This window comes from Cibotium barometz, chromosome 62 (genome assembly GCF_041138505.1).
Source record: "Cibotium barometz isolate CiBa-2024 chromosome 62, ASM4113850v1, whole genome shotgun sequence".
In the NCBI taxonomy this organism is placed as follows: Eukaryota; Viridiplantae; Streptophyta; class Polypodiopsida; order Cyatheales; family Cibotiaceae; genus Cibotium; species Cibotium barometz.
This window is the reverse complement of record NC_141107.1, coordinates 14,764,645-14,788,853: the sequence shown is the minus strand read 5'-3', so window position 1 is coordinate 14,788,853 and position 24,209 is coordinate 14,764,645. Positions and strand designations below refer to the sequence as shown.

At 43.5% G+C, this 24,209-nt stretch overlaps 1 protein-coding gene across 1 annotated transcript in view; it reads left to right on the top strand.

Moving 5' to 3' along the window:
• Positions 1-23,567, top strand: part of LOC147604171 (uncharacterized) — a 72,710-nt gene extending 49,143 nt beyond the window's left edge. The window contains exons 2-3 of the mRNA XM_086795457.1: positions 10,280-10,568; positions 23,197-23,567. Of these exons, the coding sequence (XP_086651583.1) occupies positions 10,359-10,568; positions 23,197-23,298 (312 nt within the window). The 5' untranslated portion in view covers positions 10,280-10,358 and the 3' untranslated portion in view covers positions 23,299-23,567. The remainder of the gene's footprint in view (positions 1-10,279; positions 10,569-23,196) is intronic.
• Positions 23,568-24,209: the final 642 nt, after the last annotated feature.

The window sequence follows — 24,209 nt, the reverse complement described above, 5'->3', positions numbered from 1 at the left end:
TACCACCTCTACCTGTCCTCCTGCTAGTGTGAAGATGGCCTGTCGTTGAATCGGCCCTGAGGTGTGGACATGGCCTCGGTTCTCCCAAGGTTCTTTATAAGCCCCCTCTGTGTGCAGAAGTCATCGAGTGCATGGAGATGGTGCTGTAGTCCCATCTGCGACTCAGAGACCAGAATAATATCATCTGCATATAGCATAATGGGGACTGTGGTACCTGAGATGTCTACCCTGTCCCCACCACTGTGACCAATGAAGTCAGCCACCTCATTGATGTATAGCCCAAATAGTGTAGGAGAGAGTGGGCATCCTTGCTTCACACCTATGGTGCTAGCAATAACATCAGATAGCCCCCCGGGGCATCGTATGCGCCCGAAGACCTGCTCATATAAAGCATAGATGCCCCAAACCATCTCTGATGGGATCCCCAATGACTCTAGGCACTGGAAGAGTCTCTCTCGTGGCACCGTGTCAAATGCTTTGCGGAAATCCACTAAGCAGCAGTATAATCTCTTCTCCCGCGCCCTAGCCTGGTCAATCAGACATCTCAGAGTGAATATATGGTCAATAGTGGAGAAAGCTCGTCGGAATCCAGCCTGCCTTGCTGCTCGCAGTCCCTCCTTCTCTGCATATGAGCTCAACTTTGCCTCGAGCATTGCGCCATAAAGTTTGGCCAATGTATGACCAATCATGATAGTCCTGTAGTTGCTGGGGTCTAGCATGTCTCCCGCTTTGTGGAGAGGCACGATGGTGTGCATAGTCGACTCAGCTGGTAGGCCCTCCACTAGTGCCCTATGAAAGAGGTGAGCAACAAAGGGTCCCAGTGTGTCAGCTGCATAAATAAGGTGCTCACTCTGTATACCTGTGTGGTTAGCGGATCTCCCATGCTGTAACCGGCGGATAGCTCTCTCTACCATCGAGGCGGTAAAGAAAGTAGAGGTGGTAGGGCGGGATTCCTGTGGCTGTGGTATGGGCGGCTGCTGAGGGATATGGTAGAGGCTCTTGCATGTGTGCCATGTGTGTGGATCCTCAATCGGGTACGAGGGCGAGGCGGTAAAGAAAGTAGAGGTGGTAGGGCGGGATTCCTGTGGCTGTGGTATGGGCGGCTGCTGAGGGATATGGTAGAGGCTCTTTGCATGTGTGCCATGTGTGTGGATCCTCAATCGGGTACGAGGGCGAGGCTCTCTCATCCTGCGCCATGCAGTGGCTGCATCTCTGCTCATGAGTAGGTGGTATATATCCCAGTACTGTGCCTCCTCATATGCACGCCTCTTACGGCGTGTGAGGATCCTCATCCGTCGGCTCGCCTGTCTCTGTGTAATGGTCCCCAGTGCTCTCTGGGCACGGAGGTGTCTATATAGCTCTCTGCACTCATCATCATACCACCGATTCTGGGGCATGCTCCCAGATCTATCTGTGTGTGCAATGTGTGTATGATGGGGGAAGCTGCGGGTGACGGCCGTATGTAGTAGAGATAACAGCTGGGTGGTGAGTGTGTCTAGAGGTGACAGGGGATCCATCTGGAATAGCCCGTCATATACATGATGCTCATATATGTCTGCCAAGTCATGGGTGAAGTAGAAGGTGTGGGCTGTGTGGGTGCTGGTGTGGAGCTCGCCAGTGACAGTAAGAGGTACTTGTGATCCGCACCAATAGGACAGGGGGGGATGGTGAAAGATGTCACTGCCTGTGTGGTCTCCATGGACCCCATGATGTAGTCTGAATCTGAATTTGACTTGTTTTTAACCCACTTCATATGCAAATTTTCAGCTATGAGTGCCGAGTTTATCAACTGCTGAAGAGTCTGATTTGGGTACACCTGTAAGCTCTCTTGAATGATGGGGTGCAAACTTGATTCGAACTTCCGTTTTTTCTCCCCATTAGAAAGAGACATACAGGGAGTAACTTTCAGCAGTACCTTCCAGTACTTAGCTATATATGTCTGCACTGTCTCCCCTTCATCCTGCTTCAACCAATTCCACTCTTTGCGTACATTTGAGGATAAAACTGAATTTTAAAGTCATCCCATGTGCGGGCAGCACTTGCATCCAAAAGCTTGGCCATCCACCAATCACTAGCTGTCTCTTTGAGATGCATACCCACATGCTTGAGTTTAGACTTCTCAGAGAAATCTTCATTGCAAAAAGCAATTTCAAACTGTCTCACAAAAGCAAGCGCCTTCGTAGTATCCATCTTGCCATAGAAGTTCTCAAACTTCACATCTTTGTCTCCTGACTTGAACTCTCGGCTTTTCTTTTTAGAACGAGATCTGTCTCTAGCCTCATGTCTAGGCTTAGGAGACTCATGCCTGGGTCTCTTCCCACACACTCGAGACACACTCTTGGAGTGGTGAGAATCTTCACTTGAAGAACGCTCTCGACGTGAAGATGCATAACGGTGACGAGGATCTACATCTCCTGATGTACTAGAATCTGCATGTGCTTCCACGTGGGGAGTCCTTTTTGTACCTGCATCACCCAATACATCCTTTTTGCCTTTCAAATAAGATATGGCCAGCTCTTTAGGATCTTCATATCCCATCTCTGCTGCTATGGCCTCAAAGGCTGCATCGTCACACCTGAACCGTTCTTTTTCTTTTCATTCAAAACCCTTTGCACATCAGGGTCATTCTTGAGAGACCGCAATTCAGCTGTCTCCTCACGATAGTGTCTAACTTGACGCTTGAGAGCCTCTAGCTTTGAAAGTACATCGGCGTGGTCAGAATATGCGGATTTAGCAGACCGTTGTGCATTTGAATGCTCACCAGACCTTGCTTGCATGCTTATGTTTCACAATCTGTATGCTCAACAAAAAGCTTTCCGTATGCCCAAAAATTGTCTTTCTCAAGCAAAGAAAGAAACCAATGCGCTGATACCACTGTCACAATCGGGCACGTGTATACGGAACCAATTCACTACCAAAACAGCATACATACATCAACCATTCCTGGCATATACATGATTACCATCATTGTGAAACATTACATGAGCATATACATCCTGCAAACATTAACCAACCTGCACATGACACAGCACTAGGGGCTGAAGTTGGGCCAGCCCCCCCCCTGAGGTATCTTTATTACCAATAGAAGTATTTAAATTTTATATGTACAAGATGCGGGTGCCCGGAGAGTACGCACTCATCCAGCCGACACCAGATTTATCCAATTGTGAAAAACATAGGTAAACACATTACCTGCAACTCCTCGGTCACCAACCAAGGTTGAGTGGTCACCAACCACTCTTGTTGCAACACCCTCGGTCACCAACCGCTCCTGTAGAAATACCCTCGGTCACCAACCAGGGTAGAGTGATCACCAACCACTCCTATACTTTGATAGGGCGGTCACCAACCCTCTAACAAAGGGGGGGCTAAGAGAGAGAGAGGGGCAATGAAGAGAGAGAAGACTGCAAGAAGGGGGGCGAAGAGAGAGAAAGGGGGGCCGTGTTTACACCGAAGGTCCGGCTGGTCAGCTGGCTTTTACAAGCCTTAACAAACGAACCAATCATTGGGCGGATGCAATACAACCTGCAAAACAGTAACCAGCCATGGTTTTGGCTCACTGGCCACCCACAGGTTCCACTAGATCACATCCCTAGGCCTGGTACTTGTCTAGGGACATGTTTGCTCAAGTTTCGTCGCGAGAAACCTCCTGCAAACCTGTAAAAACAGCCAATAATGGCCCTTATAACAATTGGCCAGCTCCTGTTGAGGCTCTGTTCACTCCGTCCAAAGCCCTGTTCTCAACAGAGTAGCACAAAAACAGTCCCAACAGCCATGCGCCAGCTTCTGGAAACAAATTTAACAGCCTACAGCCCTGTAGATGCAGTCGGTCAGCCCTGTAGAGAGAGAGAGAAAGAAAGAAAGAAAGATATATTAAGCGTCTACTAAAGACCCAATGGGCCTATGAGGCCAAAGTGGTACAATAATGTCCATGGCATATCTCATCATGGAATGGAAAATAAAACAGAATGAAAACATAAATATAGCTATCTCACTGGGGTGATACAAAACTGTCCATGGAAACTCGTCATGGAATACTAAGAACATAAAAACATGGGAGCAACATCAGCTCCGAGTAGATGGTATACCACTCTCCAAAATGTCAAGCATGGGGTTGACGAGTATGGCCGAGAGGTCTCCCTCAGCTATGTCACGTGGAAAGGTAGCTCGATGGCGGTGGAGCATGTCTTGGCTGGAGCTGATGAGGTGATCGTGGCCGACGGGGGGGTCGAGGGCGTCGGGCACGCCGGAGTGGAGAGGCTCGGTCCGAGGTAACTCCTCTCGGGCGAGGTAGGTCCAGAGCAATCGTGGAAGGTCCACAAGATCCACTATGTCGGTGTCCTCCACCTCCTGGGTCCAGAAGAAACTGGTGATGGTTGGCTGCTGAGAGAGAGAGAGAGAGAGAGAGAGAGAGAGAGAGAAATAGCAGCCAGCCAACCCTAGGACTCTTGCTCTTGGCATGTACTCCACCTGTAGTTCATGCAAATGAGTAAACTTGCTGTTTTTTCCTGTCCAAACAGCTCCTAACAGACCACGTTTTTCAGATGAGTGCTCTACAAGTCAGGGCTTGCCCACTTTGGCCCTCCCACACCCAGAATAGCAACTCGTGGAGCTATTTGGGAGTGCTCGGGTGCCCATCTCTCATAATTGGCCTTGGTTCATTAAAAATAGTCCAGCCTGATGTGAACTCACTTATAAAATTATAAGTGTGTCCCCCCACACTTTAAGTGAATGTGAACCCTGCACCCAATAAACCTTAGTAACATGAAATAATGAATAAATTGGGTTAAGTGTGCACACTTACCACTTGCAAAACACATAAGGAAACCATATGAGTCCCAAACAGGTGTGCACACGCGTATCCACGGGTTGTCCAGGCGTCCTCGGTGCCCGTGGACATTCCCAGGCAAAATACCAAGCAATGTCCAGGCATCAAAAACAAGTCATCCATGCATGTGCAACTCACATACATATGCTGGTGCATAAACATAGTGGATGAAATCTTCCAACTTACATCTTGTACATCCACCTAGCCTGTTCACAGTCGCCGTTAACATAGGACCAAAAAGTATTCACCAGGGTAACCACCCTTTCATGAGTCCAAAGTCACTCACCAGGGTTACTATCCTTCCATGAGTTCATAAATCATGCCAGGAACTCACACCAGGATACCAATCCTTCCATGGAGCCCTTCCACATGTATTCAATCATTACATCATTCTAGACGTCTGAAAGAGAAGTGGTGACAGACTATCATATGTAGGTTCAGTAAGCAGGCTCATTTCATTCCCGTGCATAAGAAGATCAAAGTTGATCACATGGTGAAGTTGTTCATGGCGAACATCTTCAAGTATCATGGCATGCCTTCGTCTATCATTAGTGACTGTGATCCACGGATGACGAGTTTATTTTGGAGAGGGTTGTTTGACAACATCGGTACAATGCTCAAGTTTTCATTATCGTTTCATCCACAGATAGATGAGTAGTCGGAAGAGGCTAATTCCAGTGTTAGATCTTCTCAAGTGCTTTGTGTCAGAGCACAAGCAACAATGGAAAAAGTATCTTTCTTTGGTAGAGTTCGCTTATAATAACACCATCCATACCTCTACGGGCAAGGTGCCTTTTGAGATTGTGGAAGGGGGGAAGAAGGTACCACCCATTTTGCACACAAAGGATAAGATCTTTTAGGTTGACCAGTATGTGGAGAACATGGATGAAGCTTTTAGGAGAGTTAAGTTGGCACTCCAAAAAACTCAAAAGCAAAAGAAGGCAGTAGACCGTCACAGGCGTGCATTAGAGTTTGCATTGGGTGATTGGGTTCTTTTGCGATTTGAAAAAGCTAGGCTCAAGAAGATGAAGGGTAAAGAGTGCTTATTCCCTAAGTTGAGCATGCGCTATTATGGACCTTTTCAGGTATTGGAAAAGATCGGTGAGGTGGCCTATCGTTTGAAGCTACTAGATCACTGGAGGATTCACAATGCATTTCATGTGAGTCTACTTAGACCTTTCCATGGGGATGCGCCTGAGGATGTATCAGATGAGGCTCAGCTGGAAGTGGAGAAACTTGATGAGGTTCTTATTCTCGAGCGGATACTTGGAGAAGGGTGACTTAGCAGATTCACCTCAGGTATTGCAACTTTATCTTGATGCCTTTGAGTTGGAGCCAACTCTTGCTACGGCTCATTCAAGTTCAGCAGAGCATAGGTTTGGAGCATTGCCTAATGCTCAAGAGGGGGGGTAGCACCTCCGCTCCCTTGATACAGACAGGCTCAGATGTCATCTAGAGGTTGCTTGGTGCAGCTTCTGTCTCACCCAAAGGTACTAACAGTTGACAGTACATCTGCTTTGGGACTTCTATGAGATATGTGTCCTAGTCACATTCGATGTTGTGGTTATGTATGGTTCACAGTGGTATACAACTTGGACTATTACTACACCATTGGCTTGCAGTGAATATTGCTACATATGCATGGCTCAGAGAGATTGGGACATTGATCTTGCCATATTGTACTTTTCACTTCTAGTTGGATCACATGGTTGATATCTTACTGTATTAGTGGGCAACCTTCGTTATCAGTGTGGTTCCGCTTTGGATGTCTTGCTATATCACCAGGATGCAATCGAGGACGCTTGCCATTTTTCAAGAGGGGGGTATGTCACGACCTTGTAAAATTGTGCAGCGTATGTGTGAGCATGGTGGTTGGTGTGGAAGACATATTTTTAATGTTCACACTTGGGGCAAGGGTGACATTAGGAATTAATAAGGTCTTTTTTTTTACATAATCCCATGTGGGGACAAATGTTTGGAGGGGACAAAGGCTTTTAAAACCTTTAAAACAAAAGAACACTTTTTTAGAGAATATTTTATTTTATTTTATTTTTTTGCTGGTTTGAGTCTTTAGACGGGGGCTTTAAGGGCCCAAGGCAGCCCCTCTCACAAACACTCTCTCTCTTCCTATCTCCCTTAAGCCTTTCTGAAGACCCAAAGTTCAAAGTTCAAACTTCAAACACACTAGGATGATGATGTTTTTTATACCCACTTTTGGAGCTCTCTCTATACTACCGGTTCATTTGAGTTCATTTCATTTTACTTTGTACCCTTGAATCTTGATGATGTATCTAGATGATGATGATGGACTATTTTGGTCTCATAGGTCATTTTGGCCTTTTGCAGACGTTTAATACAACTTTCTTTCTTTCACACACACACACTCTCTCTCCCTCTCATACACACCCTCTCTCTCCCTCTCTCAAGGCTCATACATACACACTCTAGTCTCTCTCTCTCTCTCAGCAGGACATGGATACCGCCCACACCAGGGGTACACTGATTGATCGTGCGACTGAGCTTGGGTGGTTCAGACGCCCACGACTACGGAGGAGGGCATCCCTGCATAGACGGAGGTTGCAGCGGCAGATTCGGATTATTCTTGCGAGGCATGCCGGACACCCAGTCAGGGTGTTGACCACAGAGGATATTGAGGAGATCCGCCAGTGTCCGATGCGGCACATATTATGAGATGGAGGCACCTCCATAGTGTACCCCTCCGTCCCACATGATATTGTATCCCCTCACTATATTCCACTCACCTCCATAGCGTACCCTCCCCTCACTATATTCCAGTTCCAGTTTCATTTTCTAGGTGCCAGTAGTATCATCTTTATTTTTCATTTTTCATTTTTTTCATTTTCTGGGTTTTTTTATCCAGACATTGTATCAGATCCACCATGATGTAACTTTTGGTCTCATAGGTCATTATGGCCTTTTGAAGACGTTAATATAACATTTCATTTCATTTCTCTCTCTCTCTCTCTCAACTTTCACTATATATATTATATCTATCTATCACTATATATATATATATATATATATATATATATATATATATATATATATATATAAACATACGTCTCTAACACGCCTCTAATGTCTCTAAAAAATACAAGTCTTTCGAGGCGCATATCATACCTGCCTCGTACCAAACGCCTCTGATGTCTCTAACAACCTTGCTTGGTATACCCACGGGTGGTTAAATAAGAACATATCGAAGAGGAAAATGAAGAATAAGAACAAGAATTAGTACGCGTGCGGCTCTGAAGCTCCCCTCCTCTCAGTTTCCCCGTCTGCTTCCTGCACCCCTCCCCTCCTCCCCCACGGTGCTGTGCGCCCCTCCCGGTCGTGGTGGACGTGGCCAAGGTTGTGGCCGAATAGGTAATCAGAATTATGGTCAGCAGCAACAACAGTCCGAGGATTCGCAACAACAACACACAGGTGGAAGAGGCCAGTTTAGAGGCAGGGGGAGTCAAAGAGGTCGTGGTAATTGGCAAGGCAGCATAATGATACACGAGATTGTTTTTATTGTAGTAAGCTTGGACGTATGCAGGCAGATTGCTATAAGAAGCAGAGTGACATGCGAATTGGAAAAGTGCAGTAAAACAACTATGCATCCTCTAGCAGAAATAATAAGGATAATGAGAGGCTGTTTGCTATGCAACATGTGGTTAATGCTGTGTCTAGAAATGATGTAGCAGCATGTAAGGATGGTGTATGGTATGTTGATTCAGGTGCTTCGAACCACATGATAAGTCATGGTGAGTGGTTCAAGGAAATGAAGAGTCTTGAAAGACCAGGTTTTGTTGAAACAGGAGATGACACAACTCATCCGATTGTCCATGTTGGAGATGTGCCATTGTCTATGTAGGATGGTAAGGTGAAGTACCTTACAGATGTACTTCATGTTCCGAACATTACAAAGAATCTGGTTTCTGTTGGCGAGATGATTGAGCAGGGTTTGCAGGTCCGGTTTAACCCTGATGGCTATTATGTAGAAGACTTTAAAGATAAGTGCAGGTTGGTTGCAAAAGGTAATAGAGTAGGCATAATGTTTACATTGAATGTAAATATGCCTGAAGTGAGTGCTGCAATGTTTGCAAATGGTTTAGGAGTTGTTGCAGTTACAGACATTTGGCATAAGAGAATTGGGCATGTAAATGTGCAAAAAATGAGATCTATGCAGACTAAAGAAATTGTGACAGGGCTGCCTAAGTTTAAAGTTGAAGGTATGCAGAAAGTATGTGAAGCATGTCAATTTGGAAAGCAAACAAAGCATGTATTTCCACATGACAGAAATGTGAGCAGGAATGTAATAGATGTTGTGTATTCAAATCTATGGGGTCTTGCGAAGACTATGTCTATGGGTGGCTGCAAGTACTATGTAACATTCATTGATGATCACGCAAGGAAAGTGTGGGTGTATTTCATGAAGGAGAAGAGTGAAGTGTTTACTCATTTTTCAGAATTTCAGAGTGATAGCTAAAAAACAGACAGGAAAGCATATGAAGTGCTTAAGGTCAGATGGAGGGGGAGAATACTTCTCTAATGAGTTTTCTGAATTCTTGTGAAAGAATGGGATTCAGAGACAATTTACATGTAGATACACTCCGCAACAAAATGGAGTTACTGAGCGGAAAAACAGGCACATTGCTGAGGTAGTACGAGCATTGATGGCAGAGAAGAATATGCGGTATAGCTATTGGGCTGAGGCTGTGTCTACAGTAGTTTATATCATGAACAGGACTCCTACAGCAGCCATATATGATGTAACGCCAAAGGAGAAGTTTACTGGCAAGAAACCTAATTTGTCTCACTTGAAAGTTTTTGAATGTATTGTATATGTGCATGTGTCAGATGAGTTGCGTACCAAGCCAGTCATCTCTTGTACTTGAATTTCAATTGTAACACTTGAAATTTCTTGTTCATAATACAATTCAGTAGTTTAGGGTTATTGTCTATGTGCTGTGTATTTGAATTCCACTATATCACTCAGTGACCCTATCCCTTGATCAACAAGGCTCACCATCGCCTCTTTCTTTCCTAAGTTACCATTCCATGGCATCAGTAGCCATGGCACATGCATCCGAGGCCTGATGCATGTGACATGGTAGGATGAGAGAGCGGGTTCTAGAGGGGCTTAGGCTTATTTTTAGAGATCTAGAGAGAAATATCCAGAGGGAAATACAGTTCTGAATTTCCATCCCAAGAGTTGTTGGCGTTCGCAATATTATCAAACAAAGACCCAAATTTTAACATTTGGTATGTTGATAATTACCAAATTCTTTTTTTGCTACTACATTATACATTCGGTAACATGCTTCTTTTATTTCAATGGACTATAAATTTCAATTTAAAAAGACACTTTTCTTCTTCTAATTCATCAGACTTGTTTGTGCACATTGCTTCACAAATAGAAGATAGTATGATTGGAAAATTTTGTTGCAGACTTTGAATTATCAGCAGCCAGAGAGCATTTGCAGAGTTTTTAAGGTGAAACCTGCTGCTGGCCTGAGTTCTGTAGAAGATGGACTCAAAGGTTACCTCTTTGGACTCCGCAAAGCAAGATCCTGCTGCTCCTGCTGCTATTAGGGTTCCCACTACTGAAGTGACATCTTGCAGGAAAAAAAAATCAGACGGTGCATCTTTTCTTGAAGATGTTCGCAGCCACATCGATGAGTTTCTTCATGCATCTATGGATGAGCATCAGTCCTGTTTAAAGAATACTCTTCAGAAGGTTCCAGTCTGGCTATCTTACACCACTTACTTTTCAAATTTTTAAGTAATATGTGAGATATGTTAAAGACTTCCTGTGTTTGGTTTAATAGTTGTGTTTCAAACTAATTTTTCATGTGGAAGAGAGTATATGGATAATTGATGCTACTACAGGCCTTGTAGAGCTCTTGTTGAGTTGAGTGTGGAGAAGGGTTGGTTGCGCTTCATAAAAATGCACACAAGTTCAATCCAGATGAAGTTGATGAACGTACAAAGTTGCAATGCAAGGAAGAATTCGCTGAAGGTGCACCCCAATGGCAACGGCTCAAGTTTGCACTCAGGTTCTCTATTGATGTCTATGTCACAATCTTGGATGTTTCCTAGTGTGAGAGGGCTCTGGTGGATTCTAGGACCCCCAAATATTCATTGGTGTACAAGCTTTGTAAATGGGGGATTATCGAGTACAAAGAATTAGGCACCTGGAGCCTGGTTAAGACACCCACAACAACGTGAAAACAAGCTTTTATAAGGCTGTCCACACTCATTTAGAGTGTGGAAGGAAAGGTTATAAAGTGGGCACCCTGAGTTATGGATTTCACATTCACTTATTGTGTATGGTGGGCACCATGTTAATGGATTAGCTCCCAGGTCTCAAACAAGTGGATCGCCACCTCTCTACACTCTGGCGCACACTTTCAAACACAATCGTACAATGTACGTGCTTCCATATGTGTCCATACATGCCACCATATCTCATGTACGTGTTGACATGTGTTCATTGCTGCTGTTGCTGCCGATTTCACCCTTGTACTGATTGTACCGTCTGTACCAGTTGTTTTAGGGTTTTTGTACTTGTTGTATTGGCGTGTGTACCTCTTGTACCACATTTATCAATTTTGTATGATTGAATTTTGCTGTACCGGCTGAACTGAACTGGTGGAGTTTTATGGCATTCTCTATGAGTGCCTCGGAGGTGTCAGAACACTCGCTTTACAGCTGGCCAATGCTTTATCCTTGGGCTGTGCATAAACTTACTCAATAGGGGTACACCATAAGAAATATCTGGCCTTGTGTTGCATAAGTATATGAGCTATCTAACAGCCTGCCGGAACTGATCATGCCTGTTGCTACGCCTTTGAAACTGATCTGAGAGCTTAATGATGTACTGGTTCTGTGTACATATCCTCAGGGAATGCTAGGTGTGTTAACCACCTTTTGAGAGGCAGCCAAGGGCTTGCCATGAATGTATCCTTTTTGTATACTATGAATATACTGAAACTCAGCTTTCTCTCTCTCTTCTCTCCTTCTCTCTTGCTTACATTTTGCATCAAGTTATTTCAGGATGGTGTTTAGGGCTGAAAGAAGACTCCTAGAGCTTCTGCATGTGATGTTGGTATTAGAGCATCAGGCTCAGCAAGGCTAAATATTGATTCAATCCTAGATGAAGGTGCACAGTCCAAGGAGAGTAACACGAGACATGGAAGAAGTTCCCAGGAGGTTGGATGGTGGTGTTCCACAAGACCCAAGGGGAATGGCAGTCCTATGAATCGGGTGCTACTTGGGGCATACTAAGAAAGGCTTTCAAGTAACGGTTCCAAGGGAGGATGATCCTCTAAGGGGTGGAGTGAGAGTGCCAGACTCAATACTCAGGAATAGAAGACCACAGAAAGTGTTTAGGGATAGGGCATGAAGGGCTAGGAGACAAGATGGAACCGATGCATAGATCTTCATCAGATTTGGGGCAGGGTTTTCAGTGAAAAGGTTACCAAGAAGGGAAGGATGACAAGTTTGGAACTCCAGGAAGAGATAAAAGGGATGATGATAGTCATCCAAGAACAGAAGTCGGAATCCCTTCATCAAGTTTAGCTAAGGGGGATGTCATGTGCAAGACATGTGCATGCTCATTCCCAGAGTTGCTCCTTGAAGGGCAACAGATAAAGAACCAGTTTTTGACAATAGATAAAGAGCCCGTTTTGGACCAGACTAAGGAGCTTGTGCTGCTTGTATGAGAAGGCTTGTGGAGAGACCAAGAGGCTGTCAGCCAACGCATGAAAGGACATTACTTCTATCGGTTGCAACAAATGGACGTTTATTTGTCCATGACCTGGCCGATAGCAAGCCGGCAAGTCCATAGGGACTTCCAAGGTCTATATAAGGCACAATTGGCTCATTGTTTGATTTATTCAGTCCTCCATGGGCTGAGTCATAGAATAGGCTTAGATTAGGTGTGTTTACCACCTTTTGAGGGGCAGCCAAGGGCCTGCCATGAATGTATCCTTTTGTATACTATGAATATAGTGAAACTCAGCTATATCTCTCTCTTCTTTCCTTTTCTCTTGCTTGCATTTTGCATCAGATTGAAAGAAGACTCCCAGAGCTTCCGCATGTGACAACACTTCAGAGCTTTATCATCTAGCTTTGATCTCTTCTCTTGAGGTACATGTGCATATGCCAAACAACGCAACACACGCAAATAGTCCACTCTTGGCTTCTTATTGTACCAAGCTTTATACAACGTGATTGAATTCAAGGCTTTTGTAGGGCACTTGTGAAGCACATGTATTGCACATAAGATTACCTCAAGCCAAAATTTATGTGGCAAACCTTGACCTTTGACCATGCATCTAGTAGTTTCCATTAAAGATCTATTCTTGCGTTTGGCCACACCATTTTGTTTAGGTGTGTATGGTGCCATACACCTTAATCCTCCTTTTTATGCAAGAAGTCCTTGAAAACATTTGACATGTATTCACCTCCTCTATCTATTTGAAGAGTATGAATTTTGCACCCTGTCTCATTCTCAATCAAAGCTACATAATGCTGAAAATGCATGAATACCTCAGATTTTTCCTTCATGGGAAACACCCATGTGAACCTGGTGTAGTCATCGATGAATGTGACAAAATATAGTTGTCCCCCCAAAGATGTGTCCTCATAGGACCACAAACGTCACTATGAATTTACCATTAGCTCTCATTGAACCATCTCTTGGGAATGACTTTCTATGCATTTTACCAAGAATGCAACCTTCACAAACATGACCATCTAGGATTTCTATACGAGGCATGTATTCCACCATACTATGTTTTTGCAAAAGCATCAAACTTCTGAAATTTACATGTGCAAACCTGGCATGCCATAATTCAGCTACCTTCATTGCATTTGCATATGATGCAACTGAACATATATGATGTGTTTGTTATTCATAGGTATCCAACCTATACAAACCATTGCAAAGTGAACACGGCCGTGGATACAATCTGGAAACCCTTTCTTAGGGTCCTTGATAAGGAGACACACTTCTCACCTATAAACTCCACATGCATACCTTGCCTGGCAATAGAAGATATTGACACTAATGCTTGGCACATACAACACCTCATTCATGCAATTGTGCTTCCCATTGGCCAATACCAAAGGTATCTTGCGTATACCTTTAACAAGGTATGTTGATGTAACATGCAGCGGAAGTATTCGTATTGGAGGATCCTGTCACACAAATGCTCACACCGTCTTCTGTATCCTGAGTTTCGTGAGTTTAGCAATCCACTTTAGTACTTCAAACTTTAGAGAGATATGAGAGGGAGAGATGAGAACTGTACACCGTATGGGGTCCCGAATTACCCACTGAAGGGTCCCCTATCCCGTTACTGAGATAATATTTGCTTTATTATCTTTAAAGAGACTGATGGTGTGACTGACGATAAGCCAAACGCAAGACCTCTGAAGACCAAGTGTTGGGTTGAGCTGTACACTGCTGTAGAAGCACCAAAGATGTCCAATCTCGAGCCTATGCACTCTTCCCAATGGTATGAGGGAGGGATGCAAAGCTAGGGCTGAGAGAGGGGCTGTTTGGGACTAGACTGAGTATGAATGCTGTAAATGAATATGAATGGTGCGTTTTGGCTGGAGCAAAACGATAAATAGATGAATGCTAAAAACTGTATGGATGTAGAAAACGCAAGGCTGAATGCTGAAACTGCTGCATTTTGCTAATGTAGGGGCTGAATGCTCATGCATTGATGTGCCTAGGGCTGTAGGAGGAAAACGCTGAGAGAATAGGGCTGAAATTGCAATCGCTTATGCTCCTAGTGCTGAGGATGACAAGCGCTTGAATGCTCCTTTGCTGAATATGAATGAATGAATGAATGAATGAGTATGCTACAGATCTATTTATATGGACCACAGGAGCCAGTCGGTTGGCTACAGAGCTGGCCGACTGAAAAATACCAGAAAAATCCTAGTAAATATCCTGATAAATATTGGATGATATCTTGGGTTCCTGCAATGGTCTAGATGCTATGCATGAATGATGTGCAATGTGCAGCATGCTTTCTGATGCAAACCCTAAGGTTTCTACTGACTGTATATGCATGAATGCATCTCTTTAAGTGGGTTAAGGGACTTAGACTGACTGACTTGCTATGGATGAGAATGACTTACGTAGCTCGTGCCTGACTTATCCTGGACTGAGGATTACAATGGGGTCATGGCGTACGACAAATATCATCCTGAATGGAACTTGTACAATGTTGCACTGATGATGATGAGCCAGTTTGTCACCATGCACTATAGTGCAGAGTGCATGTGACAGTTGAGTGATCTACACAAGAGACACTCCGATGACTTAAAACAGATTGCATAGAGCTGAAAACATCACTCCTAGATATGTGATGCGTAGCACCACTGTCTATGTACCAAATAGAAGAACTCTCTTCTCAGAAGCATTGAGAGCAAGGTAGTTCCGAACGTTCGGTACTTTTGAAATGGTACGCGTTCAGAACGTTGGCCGAGATACAATACATTTTGAACGTGCATCCACATTTGAATAATAAAAACAGACATATAGACATGTGTCATGTAGTTGGAAACAAAATACTTTCATTCGAAATTGACAACAAAACATAAGCAAATCTGCAATTTGCAAATGAGAAGATACCTCATGAGTCATAATATGATGTCTGCGCAAAGCACTATACAAAAACAATACATAAAAAATATCAGGGGAAAAAACCTCTTGTAATAGAATAAAAAGTGCCCCGATCAACCTACAACATCAAATAAAGAATCAATCATATGCATCCACGCTAGACGACGAGGATGAATCTGAAGGCACATCTCCATTGGTGAGGACATTCCCATCAGAATCGTACTCAGACTCCGCAATGGATACTAGGTCGCCATGTAGATCATCCTCAGGTGAAATACTCACATGCTCTCTATGCTCTGCAGCTCGTGTGGACGTCTCTGCTTCATCTCTAGCAGACACTCGCCGCCCTCGTCCACGTCGAGTCCCATGCTTAGTAGCATGTCTACCTTGAATATGAATCTGTAAAGCATGGCCCTCCTGTGAAGCAATCCCAATAGGCTGAATGTCATAAGCTCTAGCATGAACTCGTGTGACCCTCCGATCTATGCTCTCCAGCTCTCTATGTAGCATGCAAAAGATCTATTGCTCCTCATCTCTCAATGTGGCTTGGCGTTCATCTTCGATAGGAAGGTACTCCAAGGGGAGAGGATCCACGTATGAACAAGGCATACTCAAATTTCAGCACACAAAAACTTTTAATGCCATTTGGAGGACGATTTGTAGTTAGTTAGTAAGTACCTGCATAGGATGGCCTAACTTCTTGAGATTTCGCACAAGACGAAGATTGACTCGGCAATAGACCAAGCGCTTCATTTGACTTGTGCTAAGTCTATTATGTATCTTCGTATGAATCAAGGAGTAAGCACTCCAATTTTGATCACATGCGCAACATAACAATCCTACACCACCATGCACATGTGAGTTTGAACATATGCAACATGACAACTTGCTATAAACTTGGCTACACATGCGCACAAGTCTTGTGACGAAGACTGAAGCAATCACCTGAGAGAGAAAACGCATTGCCACTCTTTGTAGGTGCGAAGTGTTGTAACCATAAGTAAGCCTCCAATTAACTAGAAACTTCATCTCCTCCTCCTTCATAGATGAGGTGTGAGTAAATGAAGCTCCCAAATTTGTCAAGTATGACACCATTTCTTTGTTAATAGTAGTGTGCTCCTCCTCTGTGTATACCTGCTCTAAGTACTGATCTTGCACCATAAGAAGCTTGGGATTGCTTACTGTATCTTCTTTACCAGTGGCTTCATCTTTGCGTTATAAAGCATGAAGCAAAGCCGCTATGCCATGAATAGGGCGGTATATCCATGCCCAACGCGTCTCTAAGATATTAGAGATCTCATTGATTCTAGACATAAATGGCAAACATGAAACATATAACATAAGAGACTATGAACAAGACTATCTTTCAAATAAGAAAACGTACTACGTCTTATACAAGAAGTTAGATGTCCTTACTTCTCCTTCTCCAAAACTTTTGATTGTTGAATCTCTAGGCGCATCTTCCAAAATTTATGGTAGAGAAGACCCATGGTGGACCCCTCCATATCTATCATATACAAAAGAAAGTAGAGAGGCTTCAAGAGCTTGACGATCCCACCCATGTCTTCCCAAAAACTTTCATTCAAGATCTTCCGCTGAATGTATTTGGTTGCCTTTGTGTTCCACGATCTTTCTTCTCTCCATAAGGGATCCACAACACATGCTTGCAAAGGAACTTGTAGCTTAAGCAGTCTCTCTAAGACTATATAAGCATAAGCAAAGCGTGTCTTAGAGAGTTGAACCATGTCAAGGTTTGGGCTCTTGCTACGGAAGAAGGACAAAGCCTAGTGCTACTTACGGAAGAAGGTTGTGACACGATTTGCATCGGCCAACACTAGCTGTACCCAAGATAACTTTTCCACATCTTCCATCAATAAGTCCAGGCAATGCGTAGCACATGGTGTCCACACAATGCTAGGGAACTCGGCCTCCACCAACTCTCCCATTCTCCTACAATTTGAGGCATTATCTGTCACAACCTGTACTACATTTGCTGCTCCCACATCAATAATGGCTTGGCATATGTGCTGGTAGATAAATTCACTAGTTACACTCTCCCCAGCCTTTCCTGCATCCACAACACGTAGCCCATGCATGATGACACCAATATATTAATCATGTGGCGTCTCCTAATGTTAGCCCATCCATCTGACAAAATAGTGCATCCAAACCTTTTCCAATTATCTCGTATGGGTTGCAAGGCCACATCAATCCTGGCCTTCTCCTTATCTAGCATCTTTGTGCGCATCTTCTTGTACTCCATCCCTGACCAATCATCACATGGACCAACAGATGCAATTGCCAGCACCATTCTTTTTCATTGCTCTATGCGAAGAACATTAAAAGAAATATTGCACTTGACCAAAGTGCAAGCAATCTCTATTTCGGAAACTCTTTGCCGCTCCTTTACCCATGAGCTGCGAGATGGAAGTGTGCTTTGTTTGCGAGGGATATCCTCAATGTGTGAGGAAGGAGTGTCATGGCCGTGTACTCCTCCAACTTGAAGATTTATCCAACTCAACTGCTTTCTTTGAGTCTCTTTGCTACTTTCTTCGATATTTACTCGACATTTCTTTTCTTGAGGTGTCCTGCTTTCTTTGAGGCATGGCAACAGACTTCATCCATAGCTGTGATGGAGCTGGGTGGTCTTTGTGGCTAGAGAGATTTGGTGTTAGTGAGCATTGGGGATCGATGGAACGTGGATCAATGGTGGTGGGGCCGAAGAAGAGGTTACGAAAGGTTTTTGTTGATTTGAGAAAGGTCCAAGCGATGGGTCATACCATGGGCTAGGCTTGCGTCTATGATTCCCCCATCCAGAAACTACGCCTACAAAGGAGGCAATACACAAGCGGTGGCTAGGGAGGATGCGCAAGAGCATGGGACGGTGGCAACCGTTACAAAACTGCAGATTGTAGACATATGTCAGTGGCAACAGCAACTTGGGAGTGCTCATGAGCCACAGGTTGAATCCCTAGAAAATAGAAAAACCCTAGCTCTCATACCAATTGATGGAATTTTGGGTTAGGGTTTACATGGTTCAGGTAAGCTAGGTTTTAGGCAGATCCTAACCAATCAAATGATTTCTCGGTGCTGAACATGTGCAATGTTCCACCATAACTAATTTATCCTCTTTGTTGCCCGATCGACTGAGAACAATCATCATGAGTAGGGACCTATCTTTGTAAGTCTCTGATTGCTCGAGTATCAAGAAACTTCAAGTTCCAACTCAGCCTACTATGTCAAGGTAATCAAGATGCAAGCAGAATTTGCCAACATTGGCATATCAGAGGCTAGTGCACTCACCCCAGGAACTAGGCATCCAACAATCCCGAGTTTTGGATAACTATCCGGTCAAAAAAACATATGCCTCCACAGAACCAATAAACCCGCACATGTGATACATCCTTGTGTCCCATACCACCAGAACATACCCCATATGTGTCTTACAAATCCATCACTCCTTTGCTTGCAAGTCTTCCGAAAGATCACCAAAGGTTGCTAGCAATCTCTTGTGGCATACAAACTGGAACTTCTCGGGAGAATAAATCTATACGAGAAACGTACTGATTTCAATATCAATAAAAAATCTACTTTGAGTGTGGATCTCTACAAAATATGTGCGCACACGCCAAGATTTCTCAAAACCGTCTCTACAAAGAAAAGAAGCATCACCCAATATTTGACCACTTTACCCAAAAACATTAGACCTAGTCATAGTTGAAAATGCCAAGCAACTACATTACACTCTCCGATCATGTGCAATCCACAGTCTCTTTCTTCCTTTCTTCATGTAATTGATTTCTCAAATCAATAGCCGCTACCCCTGAGTCCAGAAATCCACCAAATAGGAATATAGATGTATCCAGAAGCCTTGCATGTAGCAAATCCTAGCGTCCCATGCTCCTCTGACACACTCCACACAAGATCCTCTTTAGACATAAGGTTAAGTCAAAGTGATCAATCCCTTCCCAATCCTGTCTTGACACAACCAGACTCCCACCTAAAGGACGCTAACTTTCAGGTTAGCCCACCACATCAATTGGCCCTATATGATATTCTCTCTTGCTTCCTCCCATAATCGTGGGGCTACCATAAGTGTAGAACATTGGTCTATGGCAATCCTGCCCCAAATAAGATCATGAGGCTGTCGTAAGTGTAAAACACTCATCTATGAAAATCCTACCTCAAGTAATACTGTGTTTGTAGCAATTCATTGGTGCATAAGGAAATCACAATCATCCCAGCAAGTGACAAGCTGCATTGACATTTTCACTCAGCCATATCCATTGTACTAGAGGTTTAGTTGTATTACTTCTTTCTTGTACATAATACAAACAGTAGTTTAGGACTCTTGTGTGCGCTATGTGTGATTCAACCACACTCTCCTTTCTATCTCAAAAAACCCCAACACATGGGCACAAGTGTTCTACAGTTGGTATCAAAGCCTAGAACTACTTTTTTTTTTTTCTTGGATAGGGTAGTCTCCCTAGGCACCAGGAGTGGCATGCGTCTGGGTTTGGAAAAAGTCATTATTATCTGGTGGTATGGGACGCTAGGGCTGATTGGCTTGGCCTCTGGGGAGTGGAACTCTAGCCCCTGGCTCGGGGGAGATTCCTGATGGAATCTACAATTGGGAGATGAGTTTGCCTGCATCCTTCTATACGTTCTAACCTTGTGTGTTTAGCTTGTGTATCAGGTGGTCCTATGGGAGGCTTTACAGGGTGCCAAAGCAAGCATGGTTTGATTGGATAGAATCGGCACCCCGAGCGCCTGGTGTTCCGAATTTGAATTCTACTGAGGCTCGTGCTCTTCAGTAGGGGCATGACAATTCCGAGGACAAGGTGGTGAAACTTTGTGGAGGAGGGCTTTTCACTCCTTCGGATGCAGGTAAAGATGTATTAGACGAGCTTCTCTCCCACTTTGGCCATCATCATTCTACACTTGGGTATAATTGGCATGAGCGATGGCGTCCGCGTCACCAACGGTCTCCTTTGTGGAGTCCCTCCCCACCGGATTCTCAAGATAGTTTCCATTTGCCTTCGGTGGATCAACGCGGAGAGACTACCGGTTTGCCGAGTTCTTCCTCCATGCCTTGTGACGAACGAACTCAGTTATTGAAGCTTATAAAGCTTCCCAAGTTCAACGGGAAGATGGTCGGAAAAGTCGTTACCAAACTAGACCCACGAGATGGCTGCCACGTTGGTGGCAACAAGTGGTTGGTATCAGAGCAACCTAAACACAAAAGGTATTGCAATGCATGGAAGGTCTCAATAAGCTTTTCTGTTTTTGCTTTCCATGGATTAGCAAGAGCGAGGTATCCTCTATGCTTTTGTGCTAAGGTTGATTTGATGCATACTCGTTGAAGGTATGTTATCTCTACACCATACCTAAGTTTCCTCTCAAGAAAAAGTGTGTGCTTTTTACGCATCTGCTAACATGTTAGGTCACATGGAACTTACCTATTTTGAGTTACCAACAGTAACCTTAGATCATGTATTGAGCACAATTCTTGGATGTGGTGCACAAGATCTAAGGGATGCTTTATTTAGTCATCTTCTGACAGAGGGTTTTCGGCGTTAAGCTAGGGATTTAGTGTAGCTTAGTTATTTTCCGAGGGAAGCATGTCTTGAGAGAAGATTACACTGATGAGGTTTCTATGTGACCATGGATAACTTATTGTTGTCACCATGATGAGGATTGTCCGTTGTGCCACATTTTTCTTGAGGTTAACTAGGTTTACTGGCGATTATATGGTACTTTTACAATGTGCAGATTTGGGTTATGTAGAGTAGAGATCTCTTTATAGACCTAGATTCAGGTTTATCTTACGGAGTTGGTACTAGGTTTTAGTACCAAAGACGTTGCCCGATAGAGACATGAAATGCAGACGTGTGATAAACACAACATCGATGGTATGAGCTATACTTGATTTTCCAAATGCCTTTGGCTCACGTATGTACTCTAGTCTCTAGCCCAGGATCATAGCAAATGTTGGATGGGATTTGTTGTGGAGTTCTTGCATGTTGTAATAGTAGCAGGTTTCCTTAGGGCGCATTTTGATGCACCTTTGTCTCATCTCAAATTCCGAGATGAGAGGCTATCATTTATTTCATGTAAGATGGGGTTCTTGGATAGAACTTGATTATCTGCGGATTTTATCTTCTAGATAGTTCTTGGGTTTCTTTTAGTACACACATACAAAGGTGAAGGTGGATATTATGGTTGGTTTCTTGGGAGATTTTAGCAACTTTGTATGGGATTTATGGTTTCTTTCAAGAAACGGTGCTATTCTCGGTAAAGGTAGCATTCCTTCAAACTATCCTCTTGATTTTAAATTGAGGTTTATAGGGTTTACATGTGGTAGCGATACTCAGGATTTGGTGAGCCTTATGTAGGTGCCGCAAGGCGGTCTTGGAGCAGTTTGTACCCCTGCATTACCATTATGAGTTAAAGCGATGCTGGGAGCGCTTTGCATAGATGCAGGGTGAGCATGTAACCGACTACCTTGCCTGTTTTTGGAAGCTTTTTCTCATGCTCTCAAGGACCATTCAATGGTTGGAGTAGGTTGAGCGTTTTGTGGATGGTTTGAAATATTTGTGCACATCAGCCCTGTGATCTTTGAGATGCGGTTTGTCTTGTTGCAACCCTCGAGACGTAGGAGAGTGACCCGGCAGAAAGTCCAAGAGCAGAAGAACAAGGAGATTCCTAAAGACAGCGGAGCTATTAAGGCCATGGAAGATAATGACAGTTCTAGTGGAGGGATTGTTGCGGACATGTCTCTCTTAGGAGATTTCCGAGCTAAATGAATAGCCAATCAATGTTTCAAGTGGGATCTCATGAAGCATGTCATGAAGGATTTGTTAGAGGACATTGAAGGAGCAGTTTGAGGAGGCGGCTTCTTCAGAACTAGAGGATGAGTTTGAAGGAGATGCACATGTGACATGTGTGCACCTTAGCAAATTTCGGTGGAGTATCTATAATTGCTGATGCCATTGGGACACCACAGGAGGACATGTCACCAGATTTGTCTTTTATCTCAAGAGGATATGCAACTTGGTGTGTCTTCACATGGCCCAGATTTCTTGGAGACTGTACTGACAACAATTCGAGTCTTTGCTTTGGTGTATGGAGGATGTTTTACTTGGAGTATGTATAATGTTCCACAAGGTGATGGTGGTCTAGACAAACAAGTGCTGAGCAATTATGGTGGATACAGAATTGGTGCAGCTTTTCTAGCGAGCATTGTTTCTGGATATGCTTTCTTGCTTCGAAGTGTATTGGAGTTTGTACAAGCAGTATTGTGATCTATATGAGCCGACGTGTTAGTGGGTGGAGTTTAGATAGTGGAAACTTTTCAGGCCATTCTTTGGGGTGTTCTTCCCATAAAGATACTCAGTGGCGTGCAGTGTTCTTGGGTGGGTAGACATATGGATAGTGCACACATGCTGAGAGAGAGAGAGAGAGAGAGAGAGAGGAGAGAGAGAGAGGACTCATCAAAGAGGATTACGAGTGTCTGCCTGGCAAGTTTGAGGTGGGAATGCTACAGGTGGTCCTCAGGTTTGAGATACAGCTGCAAAAACTGAAGGAAGAAGCTGCAAGGGCTTGCATGTGAGCACGTGTGTGTGTGTGTGTGTGTAGAGAGAGAGAGAGAGAGAGAGAGAGAGAGAGAGAGAGAACTCATCACAGAGGAATATTTAAACTCATGGACTTTGTGGCTCAGATGTTTGGGATATCAAAAAGGAGTACCTTCAATAGTGCATCTGCTCCAAAAGAAAGCATTCTTTCCCTTCAAGCCACAACACAAAAGAAAGGCTTTGAGTGAAAGAAATACAGTTCTATGTGAAGTCAATATACGGCTACAAATAGTGGCCTCTTCAAATTCTGTACACTTGCCTTTCATAATCCAAGAGTGCATGGTTTTGCTTTAAGGTACTTCACATTCAGATTCCAAACTCACAGAATTTAGAAACCTTGCGGTATACTCTTGTATATTCAATAAAGTTTAGAATGATATTGAGTATTTGGCATGGAAAAATTCAAGGTATTGCAATGATATGAAAAACTTTTAAATGATTAGAAGCTGATGAGATTGGGAAGGCACTTTCTTGCATGTGTGAGGAAAAATTATTCATAAGATTCTTAACTTTATATAAATTCTCTGATTTTCTAGATTGGATATCTATATCTTATGAGTGTTGGACATTAATTACACAAATTTACTTTTAGGACTCTTGAGAGTGTTTGAGCATAGAGAGGGTACAGGTCATGTTATTAATGCACATAGGTCTTTTCCCTTCACATTTTCCTAGAAAGAGGAAATTGTGGATTTGTACTAAGCTTGGCAAATTTGGTTCTAACCTTCCACACTCTATTTAATGACCTTAGCCTATCACTAAAGTGTATTCAAATTGTGCATGCTAGTACACATAGGTCTTTTCCCTTCACATTTTCATAGAGAGAAAATTATTGTTTTGTACTAAGTTTGCTAGTGAATGGGTTTCATATGAGTCTTGTTTTCATTGTTTCCTTCCAAAAAATTTGGGTGTGGATTTACATATCTGGGGTGTGGATTTTACTTTCCAAAAATTACTTCTAAGGTTTTGCACTTTTACCATTCAACCATAGAGTTTAGATTTCTACCCATTCAACCTTAGTTCACTTAAAATGTGCTCTCTCTTCAAGTAAAATGTGCTCTCTATTTTTCCTTTTGCTAAAGCTAATGCTCACACACGT